The sequence below is a fragment of the Erithacus rubecula genome (genome assembly GCF_903797595.1).
Source record: "Erithacus rubecula genome assembly, chromosome: 16".
NCBI lineage: Eukaryota > Metazoa > Chordata > Aves > Passeriformes > Muscicapidae > Erithacus > Erithacus rubecula.
The window spans coordinates 8,642,431-8,656,592 of NC_136668.1; the positions used below are offsets into that span (position 1 = coordinate 8,642,431).

General features: G+C 40.8%; 1 protein-coding gene across 3 annotated transcripts; it reads right to left on the minus strand.

Annotated features, from left to right (window-relative positions):
• Nucleotides 1-564: 564 nt before the first annotated feature.
• Nucleotides 565-14,158, minus strand: SAR1B (secretion associated Ras related GTPase 1B). Of its 3 annotated transcripts, none has more exons than XM_079319950.1 (7): nt 13,906-14,158; nt 9,525-9,595; nt 6,615-6,734; nt 5,766-5,831; nt 5,125-5,228; nt 4,846-4,977; nt 565-3,447 (listed from the first exon to the last, which is right to left on the minus strand). In XM_079319950.1, the coding sequence occupies exons 2-7, from the start codon at nt 9,577-9,579 to the stop codon at nt 3,331-3,333; spliced, it is 594 nt and encodes a 197-aa protein (XP_079176076.1). In that variant the 5' UTR covers nt 9,580-9,595; nt 13,906-14,158; the 3' UTR covers nt 565-3,330. The 3 variants fall into 3 exon arrangements, with proteins under 3 accessions (XP_079176076.1, XP_079176077.1, XP_079176078.1); XM_079319951.1 differs by having other exon boundaries at nt 13,844-13,915; XM_079319952.1 differs by lacking the exon at nt 13,906-14,158 and adding an exon at nt 13,840-13,894.
• Between the last annotated feature and the right edge of the window lie 4 nt (nt 14,159-14,162).

The window sequence follows — 14,162 nt, forward strand, 5'->3', positions numbered from 1 at the left end:
AACCAAATACTTTGACAGGACAAACAAGAGAAAAACAATCTGACCTCCAGCAGACCTGTGAATTCACTGGGATTGGAGACCATCTCCATCATTTTCCTGAAATGACATTATTTATAATAAGTAATGCCAAATGTTCTATTTGATGCTCAAATCCAATTATCAAAACACAATAAAGCTCCCATGCATGTAGGTATTGTACTCCAGTGAATGCCACAGGTCACCTTTGGCACATCATAGTCAGGACCTGAACACAGAAATAATCCTGATCTGGCAGAGAATAAATGAGAAAGCTTGGAGAGCTTTCCCATCTCCAATGCCAATAATTGTTGCTGAAAAATGTATTAAACCAAGACTGAAATACTGCAATCACCTCTCAGTTATACAATACATACTATACCACAATTTTAATTACATCCAATCAAAAGAAATCTTATTCAAGTCAGAGATGCTAGCAGCTGGGGTCACTGCTGTGAAATACAGGCCACTGTCAGAAGTAGTAATTAAGATCTTAGAAATCTGCATTCACTTCTCTTAAGGAACTGTTGCAATGTAAAAACAAAATGAGACAATTCATAAATAACATCTTTATTAATGAGTTTTCTTTTTCACATTGTTTTAAAGTGATGTTCAATTGAAATCTGCATAGTCAAAAGTGCAAAAAAAAAATTCATATAAGTCAGACCCAAATATGAACACTACTTTTTTGAAGCAAGACTGCTCACAGTCATAGGAATAAACCAGAAATAATTGGCCAGGGAGATACGGAGGGGGTGGGGATGAGAACCACCAGGATAATTCTCATCAGGATATTTGTCTATTAATGAAGTCTTCACACAAAACACACAACACTCATTCACATTCATGTGCACAACAGAATGTAAACTACAGAAGAAAGGTCCTTCCTCTGCTGAATGAAATGAAGCAGAGCAAGATTAGTTATGTATTTCACCTATTCCAACAACATACCCAGGTGGATAACACAAGGTCCAGGTTTCTTCATGCCCTTATTACAATCACATTTCAGCCACCATCCCACAGCAGAAACCACGAAATCAAGAGTTTCCACAACACTGGGAATTACTCTTAACACACACTTTTAAGCACCATCACCTCCCTTCCTTATTGATTTAATAGGATTACCCCCCTTCTTTAGTGCTGTTGTTCACAGTTGGTTGGAAGAGCAGGTGAAGAGGACCCCTCCAAGTCCATGCAATGGATCAGCCTGTGGAAGTGCAGCAGAAAATCTCCACCTCCAGCTTCATTTCCATAAGCACAGGCAACAGTCCCCAGTCTCTCACATCAACACCACAATGTGACTCTGCAAGTAGTACTTTTAATATTTACACCATCTAGTGATTTAGCTGTGGTTCTCTGCATTATAACCATCATCAGAAAAAGCTAGAGGAAAAAAAACAAGAGGCATGTAGGACTGCTCACACAGTGGTGAGAGGCCACTCTTGCCTCCAGTTTGGATTTATGTAGCAGAGACACCATTCTACAGCTGAGCACGAGTTTAAATGCAGAATTCTCTATGCTGGTCATTTGGAAAAGTCATCCAATGCCCTCATACTGAACTGCACCACACTGAAACTGGGCTTAGTGCTTTGCATGTTGATTCTACAGTAATAAACTTCATTTACAATTTAAATTAATTAGGCTCTGAATTTTTCAGATGCACAATCTAGGACTGTGGGGAACTGATCATCAATATTCAATCATACCAGTTCAGGTTTGGGCAAGGAATAAGTCTCATTTATTTGCTTTGTGCCCACAGCCTTTAAATCTGAGATTCAAGCCCAGAGGTCAAGAGAAAGTTATTTGTGAAATGAAACCAGTCAGAAATATATTTTCTGCCATGGATATTGGAAACATAAGGCCTAAAATATTTTGAAGATGTACAACAGGAAGTAAAAGGGATTCAGTACAACTTGCAGCAGTTTGTATTTGTACAAGGACAAAACAAACTACACAGTGAAACTCAAACCCATCATAGTGAGATAGTGACTACAGGGCTGAAACCCCACCTTCATTTAGCAAAACATGTCCAGCACAAGAAAGCACCAACCACAGCTCCCAGTCAGGATCAGTAAAATGTGCTGCAACACCCTTTCTTCAAAGATTATCTGCTTTTTCCTTGGGGATTTAACATTCTAAAGCAGGGAAAAGCAGTCAGAAACTGGGAAGAGGGACTGAATTTTACCCCAGAATTAAGTGCCCTGGGCAGCCAGCAGCTGGCCAGGTTTCAGGGCAAAACCATATAAAAGAATCCATCTTGTCCCAGTTCAAAAACACCAAAAATGAAACTGGCCAATGGGTGTGAGCTGGTAAGTTTTCAAAAGCAGCAATATCAACTCATTTTTTTTTCTGGAAATTTCATGAGCAAGTCTTCTGGCAGACCCAAATATGAATGAAATTGAAAACAGGATATTTAGTGTAGTGGTATTCTTAATTTCTTCAAAATGAAACTGTGTTTCTTGTATCACATCAGAGGTTTAATTCAAGAGACCAGTAGATTAAGACCACTTCTGTCATTAGTTTGAGATTTACTTTGGCACGACTAATTTACACTATTTGTACTTGTGGTAATTATAAGGGCATCACAGTAGATTTTTCCTTTACTATGGAAAATCCTAAAATAAATACAATTTAGTAGTCTGAAAAAACCCACCTTACTCTAACCTACAGTGAAACTACTTTGTGGCCTGCTTGTGTTTCAGGAAAATATCCCACCTATTCAGATCAGCCTCACTAGTTAAGACACATTAAAATGAAACATTTCCCATTAAAGATGCCAAAAACTGGATTTAAATTTATTGCATGACGTTGCATAAGAAAGTGTATTATTGAAAACTGTAAGGCATCATGCAATTATCCATCAGGTAATTATTTATTATTCCTTGAAAGATGGTAATATACTCTGAAGTTATAAAACCAGTTTCAAAAAAGTACATAAAAAATTTAACATAAGCATTAAATATTTTTCACATGTCCATCGTTTTCAGCTGTTAAAAAGTGCATTCAAACATACTGTAATGGAAAGTTGCTCTGACCAAAAATGGTGCTGGAGACCCATTAAATTAAAAGCTGCAAAAGGATTTTGCATGGGATTAGAAAGCTCATAGGTTGTGGAATTTAAATTTGCAAACTTGCTTGAAATAATTTTGCAATCTTCACACTTACAATTTAGCAACAATGATATAATTAGCTAAAAATGTGTATTTTTAAAATTGAACAGTCAAATGGATTCAAGTTACATACACTGAGTGATCAAATAAGGAGCAGCCAAGACTGAGACCTGGCCAGGACGTGCTGCTGTGATTTTGGCAGGGATCAGTTGATGTACTGGGCCATCCAGCGGAATCCTTCCCCGTAGCCTTGTCTCTTTAGCACACTGCACATGAACACCTCCAGGGGCCTGGCATTCAGGTCCTTCAGTGGTGTGCTGCCCTGCAGAGACACACAAACATTCTCTTAGCAAACATCTATTCACATGGACATTTGCTTCTACTGAATGCCCTTATTTAACTCGTGTTTGACACTGGAATTTTGGAAAATAAATTAATCTCAGATCATAGAATGAGTTGGGTTGGAAGGGACCTTAAAGCTAATCTCATTCCAAACCTCTGGCATGGGTAGGGACACCTTGCACCAGACCAGGTTGCTCCAAGCCCTGTCCAAACTGGCATGAAAGTACTTGCAGGAATGGGGCATCCCCAGCTTCTCTGGGCCTGACACCTCACAGAGAGACCAGAACATGTGACCTTAATCTCAGGAACTTGTATACAAGAAATACACTATGTGTGTTGTCACATGCATCCACACTGGAGAGGGGGAAGTGAAACCAGAATGGAACAGCAAACATGCAGAGAATTTTAGAGCTTGTATTTGGTGTTCAGTCACAGTTCCCTGCTCTGTTTGCAACAGTTTTCCAACCAGATAAAAAAAACCCACTTGCTACAAATTTTAGGACTGACCAAATCAAGAGTGCAAGGTGCTTGCTTGCCAAGATAGCAATAAAGCTGCTGTTCAACTGGAGATCCACAGTGATGTCCATGCTTCATCAAATACATGTAGTGTAAAGACCAGAAAACAAGAGGGCAAAATGCAGCAAAGATTTGTTACTGCCTGACCTAAACTCTGGCACTGAACTTTTAAGGGAGGCACTGAGAGTGAACAAGCAAAGAGGAATTGCAAGGCAGGTGCCCTGAGCAGAGCTAGTCAGCTAATGGGAGCTGTGATTGGAGAAGCCACAGTGGAACAACTCTGTCAGCTGCAGGAAGGTTTCTTTCAAGGGCCAAGGACATCCAGCACTGTTTCTAATGCTAACAGGAGTTGAAGTATCAAAAAATCCTTACTAAAAGTTTGCCTCACTGTTACAGATGCCAGGAGCAACTTTTTCCTTCCCACAACCTACAAACTTAGACTTCTACAATGGTGTAAATCTATTTCTAAGCTTTAGGCAAATATGTTAGGTGGAAAATTATTAAAGCTTGTACTTGAAATGAGAAAAGTCACTTACTGAAAGATTCTATTCAGTTTTCTCTTATAATTTGCTCTATACCTATAGCTTCTGAAAACTTTAAAAATAGTGCATAAGAAAGTTGAAGTACTAAAGATTATTCTAGATACAAATACATTTTCTCTCAAAAAACGTGGCATCAAAACAATGTAAAAAGTTGTAGCAGATATACATCTAACACACACACACAAAGAGACTCTGGGATTCATTCTATATATACTGTTACTATGTAGTAAGTATTTCATAAAATAGAAAAACATTTATTTTGTATAGCTGGAGCAAATCACAGTCAACATTAAAAATGAAAAAAAAAAAAAGAGTAATACCTTTCCTGTTGTCTGGCCATACAGACCAAATGTCTCTCGTAACCTCTCTTCACTGATGGCTTCAGGTCTGTCAATCTTGTTACCAAGAATTAGGATAGGCACATTAGCAATAGTTTCATCTGTCATTAGTGACTGCAAAGGAATGGAGAAAGGAGGACTGATTAATTTAGAATACAGGTCATATCACTACTACTCACTTGCAGGTGGCAGCAGGGGTCTGTTGGCTATTTGAACTTAATTCTTAGAAGTTGAAACTTTCAAAAGCTCCTTTAAACTTACATCAAGTTCTTCTTTTGATTCAAGCAATCTTTCATGATCTGCACAGTCCACCAAGAACACAACACCATTAATTGCAGGCAGGTAGTTTTTCCACACTCTGCGAGCTACATGGAAAATAAGAAATAAAAATAAAAGGAAATTATCCCCAAATAAGAAATAAAAATAAAAGGAAATTATCCCCAAGTACAGTGACACACATTGGTAATTAAGAAGCAATAGGTGGGGGTGGGTTTATTAATTTGATTCTTTAAGAATTTTTAGCTTATGTTGCTTATTTGGGATGCAATTACAATTCTCTCTAATGTTACTACTGTTCTATCCCACATGAATACTGAAGTATGGAAATGTTTTTTGTTTCCCCATGAATTATGTCAACAAAGGTAAGTTTGAAGGTAAATGTAAGGAATTTAAAGTACAGAACTCCTCCTCACAGTATTAGTCAAAAGTTTTTCCTCTACTGCAGCTCTTACAAATCATACTTGTGATAGGTGATAAATGGTGTAGATGGGCAAAAGAGCAGCCAACATCTTCTATGCTATCACAGAAGAGTGTGGGAAGACAATCTCTGCAGCAGGGCCTTTTCCTGACTGGTCTTTCTGATTGGAAACAAACTCCAGCCCAGTTCAGAGACACACTCTTACCTTGAGCATGTCCACCCAGATCGAAGGTAGTGAAAGTCATGCCAGCAATTGTCAGCTCTTCTGAAGCTGGAAATAACAGAATTATGTTCTAGGTGAAGATTATGCAGTGCTTTGGAAAAGTCTGGCCTTCTAGCACATAGATTTTACTTTCTTTTGGTTCTTTGCAGTACTTTGTAATCAAAAAGAAAATGGGAGCAATACATTCTCCCAAAATCAATGACACGCTTGTGTATCACCAAAATGTTATTAACCATTAAAGCATGTGTGAAATATCTACAATGCTAAGAACAGCAGAGTATTCCTACACTATTTATCCCTACATATTACACAAACAACAGTTGGCTTGGGCATCTGGTTTGTAAAAAAGATTTTGCATTTGGCATTTTGTTTCCAATACTGTTCAAGGCTTCTCCTCTTCATACCCTTCATACCCTTCATACTCCTTAGTGGACTTCCCCAATCCACATTTTCAACCTGTGTTGAACTTTTTCTCCTGCAAGGTTACCAGAATAACAATTACACAGCAACCTCTGAGACACAAACACAGATTTTCCAATTACAAAGAGAAGCTGTTCCCAAAACTTGCTAGCCCCTATTTCTTGCAGCTTCTATAATACAAACTCTCTGCTTCATTGTTCTGCTTGTTATTCACCATTTAAATATAACACACTGAACTACCCTACACACATAGCTTTTTTAAGATTACTTGAACTATGCATGGACTGCAATCCCAAAAATCCCTTTGTGTCTCCCCAGTTGCACTGGTGGTCCTATGATATATAATCAGATCCTGCTTTTCTTGCAATTCTTCCAATGCTTTCTAGCTGTGGAACAGCACTATTAACTTACTGGGGTGTAATGTGGGAACATGTTGTCCCAGTCTGTCATCTTTGAGCATGTGCAGCAGTGTAGTTTTTCCAGCATTGTCCAGTCCAAGAAACACTAGTTTGCCTGATTTCTTATACAGTCCTAGAACAAAAAAGGACCTAGTGATTAATCAGTTCAACCAGCAGGAGTTCATTTCCAGCACTAGAGGGGATTTTGTTCCTGTGTACAGTCATGGTACAAAATACAGAGCAGGCAAACTCCACCACACCTTTATCAGTGCCCTTTATCCATGTCATACAAATGGCATTCCCACTTACCACAGGCCTGCTGCACCAGGAAACATGCAGCTTACAGAATGCTTGGCAGGAGCAGGAGAGGCACACAATTGGTGTGAAAGTGTCAATCATGGAAATGCAATGCACTGTCTTAGAAAAAGCATGGCAGAACAGGACTAAATGCCAGAGTAGTTTACTCTGTCCCAGCAAAAGGACAGTTCTGCTCACAGGTAGTGGAGAGGTGAGTGCAGACCCAGCACTAACAGCATGGACCATGCACCATCCTGAACCTGAACTCTGTTCAGCTACCTTCATTACAGCAAAACACTCATCCAAGACAAAAGGAAAACTCAGACCTCAATCAGAGTAACACAGAGACATTGATTCAACATCAATAATCATAATTTTTGTATGAATTCTTTAATATTGGTTAACCTATTACTTGGACAAAAAGAAGCTTTCACCTATACCCCCAGTAAAACAGCTACATCTTGAATGACATCATTAGGGCATTCTGACACACTTTGTCCCATGTGACAATACTATCCTAACAGGAATAAGAAATTTTATTTTCATTGGTTGCTATCTTTATAAAAATGCCTTCTGCCCTACTTCTCCCCCTCCACTAATAACCTCAGAAATGCAACAGTTGCTGTGAAGGAGAGGAAAGATGTTTAAAACACGAAGACCATATTTTCCTAAATTGGAGATTATCAAAGGGCAATTCTCTTACAACTTGTCAACGCTATATCCTCTGCCAGAATCAGTTTTCATTGCTTCAAACTCATTAATATTCAAAGTAAACATTAAGATAAATTAAATGTAAAACCAAAAAAACAATCCTGTTTTGTACTAAAAAACCCTGTATCTTCTGCAAAGCACTCTCCTCACATATTGGATGTTCTGGAATTCCAGGGGCAGAGGCACCTCTGCCCAGCAGACCTTTATACCACTGCTGTTTGCTCACCTCTATCTTGGCCTTTAAACCAGACTCAGGGATCACATTCCAGCTGGACATGTTTTGTAACTTGCAGGAATGACTATTCTCTCCTATTCCTCTCATCTTATTTCATTCATGATCTTTATTACTCCAGGTCCTGTAGAGTGTCTTCACAGTTCTTTCAAATACAACAACTCTTACTTCCCAAACTCACCTTCTCACATGCCCATATAGATATATTAACTACTAAACTAGACAGTGGAGGAGAAAGTGTTAATGTTTACAGAGAAAGAAGTGGTCAAACATTTTCATATAGTAACTTACAACACAGGAGAAACTCCAATTCACTTTATGAGTTAAATGGAACTCTACTAATCTATAGGAAAACAATAATATTTTTGCCACTCTCAGCCTGCATATCCAGGAGTCTTTGTTTCCCAGTCAGACGTGGCTGGTTTCACCAAAACATTTCAAGCTTCCCAAGTGCCTTTCAGAGAAACATAAGACTAACAAGCAGCCATACTTCAGCTATTGGCTACATCAAGACCTGAGTTTTTATAGACACAAATAAATTAAGAAATGTTTTTGTGCATTCCAAAAGCATACTTGTACAAAGATATTCTTCCTAAAGTGATCCTGTCAGCCTTCTGACAGGACAGCACAGGGAATTGTGGGGAGTTTCCCAAATGTTATGATCTGCCTTCTTCAACTCTAAGTATAACTGAGAATGCAAAGAGAAAGTGTTTCTTTTAGAAAAAGAGGGACATAAAAAAGGGAGCTACTTCAAGCACCTCTATCTTTCAGCAGAATTAGGCTTTGCTTGCACAGGAATGGAAGAGCAAGCCAGTGTACAGCAATCACTGTGCAGCTAAGGAAGAGGAGATAAGAAAGATTAGTCAACTTAGTTAAAAGTTCACTGGCTAACATTTTGATAGCAGGCCAAGGGTCTGACATTCAGTGCAAAACATTAAACTTCCAACTGATAAAAGATAGGTGGTACAGCTTGCTATGACTTCTTACCCTCAAATGCTTTTCACCACTTCAATAAAATCCTTCAAACTTGGAAACTGTGCCTTTTACCTATGTGTTCTGCAATTTCTGATCCTATTTTTAGTATCCTAACATTAATTTTCCTCCTGGTTGTGCATTTTTTTCACCCTGAACTGATATGGATTGCAGACCTTTTGGCCAGGGAATAATTTTCTGAGGTTCTTGAGTAGATGCCAGTGAAGTTTCACACTAATTTCTGTGGCACAGAACAAAAAATCACAAAACAATGCATTGCTGAACCTGAGAAAAGGCTTCAATATCTGGCACTAATTTTTTGTAGACAGTCCCTCCTATTTGGATTCTGAAATTATATCCTCATGTGCAAAAAAAACCCCTGAATTAAAATAACTGAGTTCAGCTCTTCACAGCAGAGAAAAATCAGAAGACCCATAAAAGCCAACTGAATTACACCAGCTTAAATGTTGTATGATTAGAGAAGTCCAAAAGTCCTATTATGATCATGAAATAAAATTTTTGTAATTTCCAGCACAGTCTGGAAATGCTCAGTATTGAGAAGTGAAACTTTTGAGTGTTTGAGTGTTACTGAATGTACACCAAACCAAATACTATTATTTACACAGTAGCCTTATTTGATGATAACAGAGGTGAACAGATACTTTATACAAGAACAGCATTAAGGAAAAACTCAAAACAATGATGACTTACCTAAAAACTGCAATACACTACTGAAACCACTGTAAATCCAATCAAATAGGAACATATCTGAATCTTATAGTCTGAAATAAAGAAAAAAAATGCATTTAAGTTCTGTCAGAACAGCACATTAAGCATTGTAAAATATTTATAGGTAACAGAAGTAATTTAAAATTCTATGTTAAAAATAAAAAAAAAATCAGTTTTGGCAAACGGTATCATAGACCAATTAAGTGACAACAGCAAAGATTTTCCCCTCCCTTGGGAAAACACTACATGGATTGAACTCTTTGCAAGAAGTAAAAATAATTTTATCCAAAGTACAATTTGTTGAAGGTATGTCATGATCCACTGAAGCTTTTAAACAGGATTTTCACTTTTCATCTGGGAAAAGGTGGCACTTCAGAGAGGGCACTAGAGGGATATCAGTGCAGATTTAGTGCTCTGGCCATGCCTGGGAGCTGCTGGGGTCCAAAGCAGAGGCAGTAAGAGGCGAAGAAGTTTTGTGGACATGAATCTGGAGAAGTTTGATACCAAATAAATCCTTGCTCACACAGAACCTGCCTGTTTGGTTTGTTAAGGAAAACAAATACCTAGCACAAAGCACTGGCATTTTCCTTCAAAGACAGTGACCTCCTGTATTGTCCTGCACAGGCTGCCACAATTCAAACCTTAAATGCAAAGGTTTTGTTAAAAATAAAAACCCACCAGACCCCTGTATTTTCCCACTGAATTCCTTCAGCTTAGATTCAAGAACAGAAGGCTAAGCTGGGAGCCAGTACTAGGTTCATTGTGTAGCCATGAGGGATTAATTTCCTAGCTTTCATTTCCTCCTTGTCTAAAGTGAGGATAATGTTAGCCCAGCATCACCATGTTCAACACTTACACCAAGTCCCCAGGGGCCACATCCACAGGACTTTTGAGCACTTCCAGAGATGGTGAATCCACCACTGCCTTGGGCAGCCTGTGCCAGGGCTTGGCCACCCTTTCAGTGAAGAAATTTTTCCTAATATCTAATCTGAATCTTTGCTGGCAAACAACTTGAAGCTGTTTCCTCTTGTCACTTGTCACCTGAGAGAAAGCACCAACCCTGACCCAGCTACAACCTGTCAGGGAGTTTTAGAGAGTGGTGAGGTTTCCCCCTGAGCTTCTTTTCTCCAGGCTGAGCCTCCCCAGCTCCCTCAGCTGCTCCTCATCAAACTTGTGTTCTAAATCACACTGAAAACACCAGTTTGACATAGTGAACTGTATTTTAGTTTTCTTGGAGACTAAAGGGCAACATCCTTAGAAGCCTTCAGGCAGCTAATTCCTACTGGAATGCATGACCCCTGCAGACACTGGAGTCTCACTGCCCTGGAAAAACTGGACTGCACTGCTAAACACAGCTGGCAGAGGCATCCACACTGCTACAGGTTCTCACCACACTTGTTTAGAAGCTGCAGGGCTACCTTGGGGCATCACAAGAGGACTTCATGGCAGCTCTGAGCCTAGAGAACAGCACACAGGAGTCAGAACACAGGTCTGAACAAGCCCAAAATCCAAGCATCCATCATAGCAACTACACTCATGACAAAGAGGTTCCTCGCTACGCAACAACAGGCACATCATACAGAGATAATGTGGAGAGAGGAGTGAATATTTAATGATCTTTGCTTGCACTGTAACAAAATCTGCTCAGATGATGAAGCACCAGGTGTCTTGGTTTCGCCACAACTCACCCTTAAACCTTTAACCACATCTACATTACTCTGAACTACACAGCAACTGCAACAGGCACAATTTTTAAGAATACAAATCAAATATGCTTGTCAATGCATAAACACCCAGTTACACAACGTCATGACTTAAACTGTCCCTTGCATGGCTAAAAATCAAAGGTCAAGAATAAGCAAACATGGCAGAACACACACGTCAGCAGATTTATTTATTGCTAGAGCAAAATACCAATCAAGAAAAGCCTCTGTGGGGCTTAGGGAAACGATCGACTCAAATAACCTGCAAATCAGGGCAAACAGCGTGATGTAAGAGAAGTGCTCAGGTTACTGAGGTGAGAATAACTTCAGTGCTCAGTTATATTAACCTGTTTCATCTATTACACTTAGGTTTACAAAAAACCTCAACCAAAATAATCATCTTGTTTTACAGAAAAAACTTTAAGGGGTGAGATTCAAATGATTAACCTGAGAACAGGATTACTCTACAAACACAGCTGAAGTGGCATTAATACTGGTTCAATTTCCATCATCATAAGAAAAGTAGTACTGGAAACAGAGCTATCCAAATCCTCCCAAAACAACCTCCATATCAGCTGGCAGCAGTTAAAGGGAAACATTTTCAAAATGGGAAAAAAATGGACAGCTAATTGTAAAGCACACAGGTAATATTTGAATAGAGATATTAAATCTACTCTTATCACACAGGAAAAATAACTATATAATTCAGAGCTGTGTCAAATCAAAGCATTACAAAACCGTAGTGGCTCTGCTCTGATTTTGAAAGTTGTTATGCTGAGAACAAATTCAGGGAAGAGCTGAGGCTGTTGAATATATATGGATACAAACTCTCAGGCTCACATTAAAAACACCATAAAAGCCAGAACAATGAAGACTCAACAGTCACTGTTCACAAGCTCTGATTGAGACAAGGATACTATTTTAATGGTTGATTTGAAAATAATCTACTGGAAGCAGACAAAAACTTCGAATGAAAAGCTGTGCTGGACCAAGACAGTCTTTTGATACCAACTACTTTTACAGACATCACCAACTCACTGTGTCTCCACTACAAAGATTCCAAAGTTAACTTTCTAGCACCACTTCACTGACACATGTCTACCACTGAACAATGTACTCATAACCCTGGTCAATGTTATTTCATCAGCAAAGCATCACCCAGTAACTCCTGTGGAGCCAGGTCCAGCACTCCACAGACCAAGGATGTGGGTTCACTTACTGGAGACTGTGAAGAATGAGGAATTCCCTTACAGTGGCTCTGGTAACACCAAGCCATCCTTCTGAAGAGAAAGCTGATGGCAGCATGGATTAGCAAGCAAACTCACACATCTCCTGTCTTCTGAAAACTAGGAAATTTTTTCCTCCTACACTCAATTTGCTTTTTTTATAGCTAAAAATTCATCATTTCACTTCCAAACCTTAGGACAGCTCTCACTTCCAAAGCCTCTCGAAGGTATGGTAAGAGACAGTATCAGGCTTTTAGAGAGAGTTTTAAATGCCTTTATGGAACAATTAGGAAACAGAAACCAGTGACAGCCAAGTGAACAGTTCTTACATGACCTGGGAACACACTGTGCTACACCTGTGTGGGGACTGTCACCAAGAGCAGGGAAGAAATCTCAGTCCAGCCTGACAGCACCCAATGTACATCTCAGCCACAGTTCAGTCTGAAACCACAACCTGCAAGCAACAGCCTGGGTGTATTTTTAGTATGTCAAGTAGAATGTAAACATGATCACTTAAAAGTTATAATTTCACACATGATCACTGTAACATTATAAAGTACTACCAAAGGCAACAAAAGTAAAAATCCCTAGGAAACTGAGATTCTAAAACACAGTTTATTCTTTGATTTGAAACTGCACTTGGATGTTGTATTTTAGAAGCTGAGGAAAGGCACAGCTAGAAAATTAGGTAACAGCATAGACTTTCTTTAAGTATTTCAATAATTTTTTTACAGTAACTCGGTTTTGGGCCAGCAGAGTTTACCTGTGAAGACAGCACTAGAACACTGGAGTTCCTAAGGGCACCTCATGCAGAGGTTTAGCCAGCCCTGGCTCACAAAGCTGTCAGAGCACATCCTCACTGCAGGGCACCATCCACTGACTTAGGAACAAAACCCTCAAAAGCAGTGGCTACTGACGATATCACAGTACTTCAAACAAGAATTGCCAGGTCAATACAATGTGGCAGACGGCTGCCCAGGGAGGCTGCGGGGCATCTGTGGGTTATGGGGTTACTTAGCGCACCTCACCATCGCAGACCCACTGATTGATACAGCGCTGCTCGGGACCTGCGAGCACCATGACAGCCTCACGGACCAGCCGGTGCCCCCAGCGGCCCGAGCAGTCCTAGGGCTGTGCCGGGGCGAAAAGAGGAGCCGATAGAAGGGAAGGAAGGGAAGGGAGCGGCCGCCCCAAGCCCCTCGCGGGCGCTGCCCGCGGCCCCGCGCAGGCCGCAGTTCGTGGGGGCGCGCAGGGACCCCCGGCCAGGCCCAGCCCAACAGGACACGGGAACGGCCCAGCACCTTGCGGGGCTCACCCGGATCCCCGCCGGCCGGGGAGAACATGCCCCTCACCGCCCAGCGCGCTCACCCACCGCCGAGCCTCAGGTGCTCCGGGACCCGAGCAGCACCGACACCGGCCGACACCGATACTCACCCGCGGCTGCGCCCGCTCCGCCCCCCGCGGCTTCTTCCGGCACCGGCGCCCGCGGCGCACACACTCGGCTGGGTTCGGCTGCGTTCGGATATACTCGGCGGTGTTCGGATGGGCGGGTGTCGTCTCGGCTGGGTTGCCTTCGGCTTGGTTCGGCTGGGCTCGGCTCGGTTCGGTGTGACTCGGCTGTGTTCGGTTCTGCTTCGCTCGGCTCCGTCCCTCCGCGTGCCCGCTTAGCCCCGCCTCCGGCCCCGCCCCTT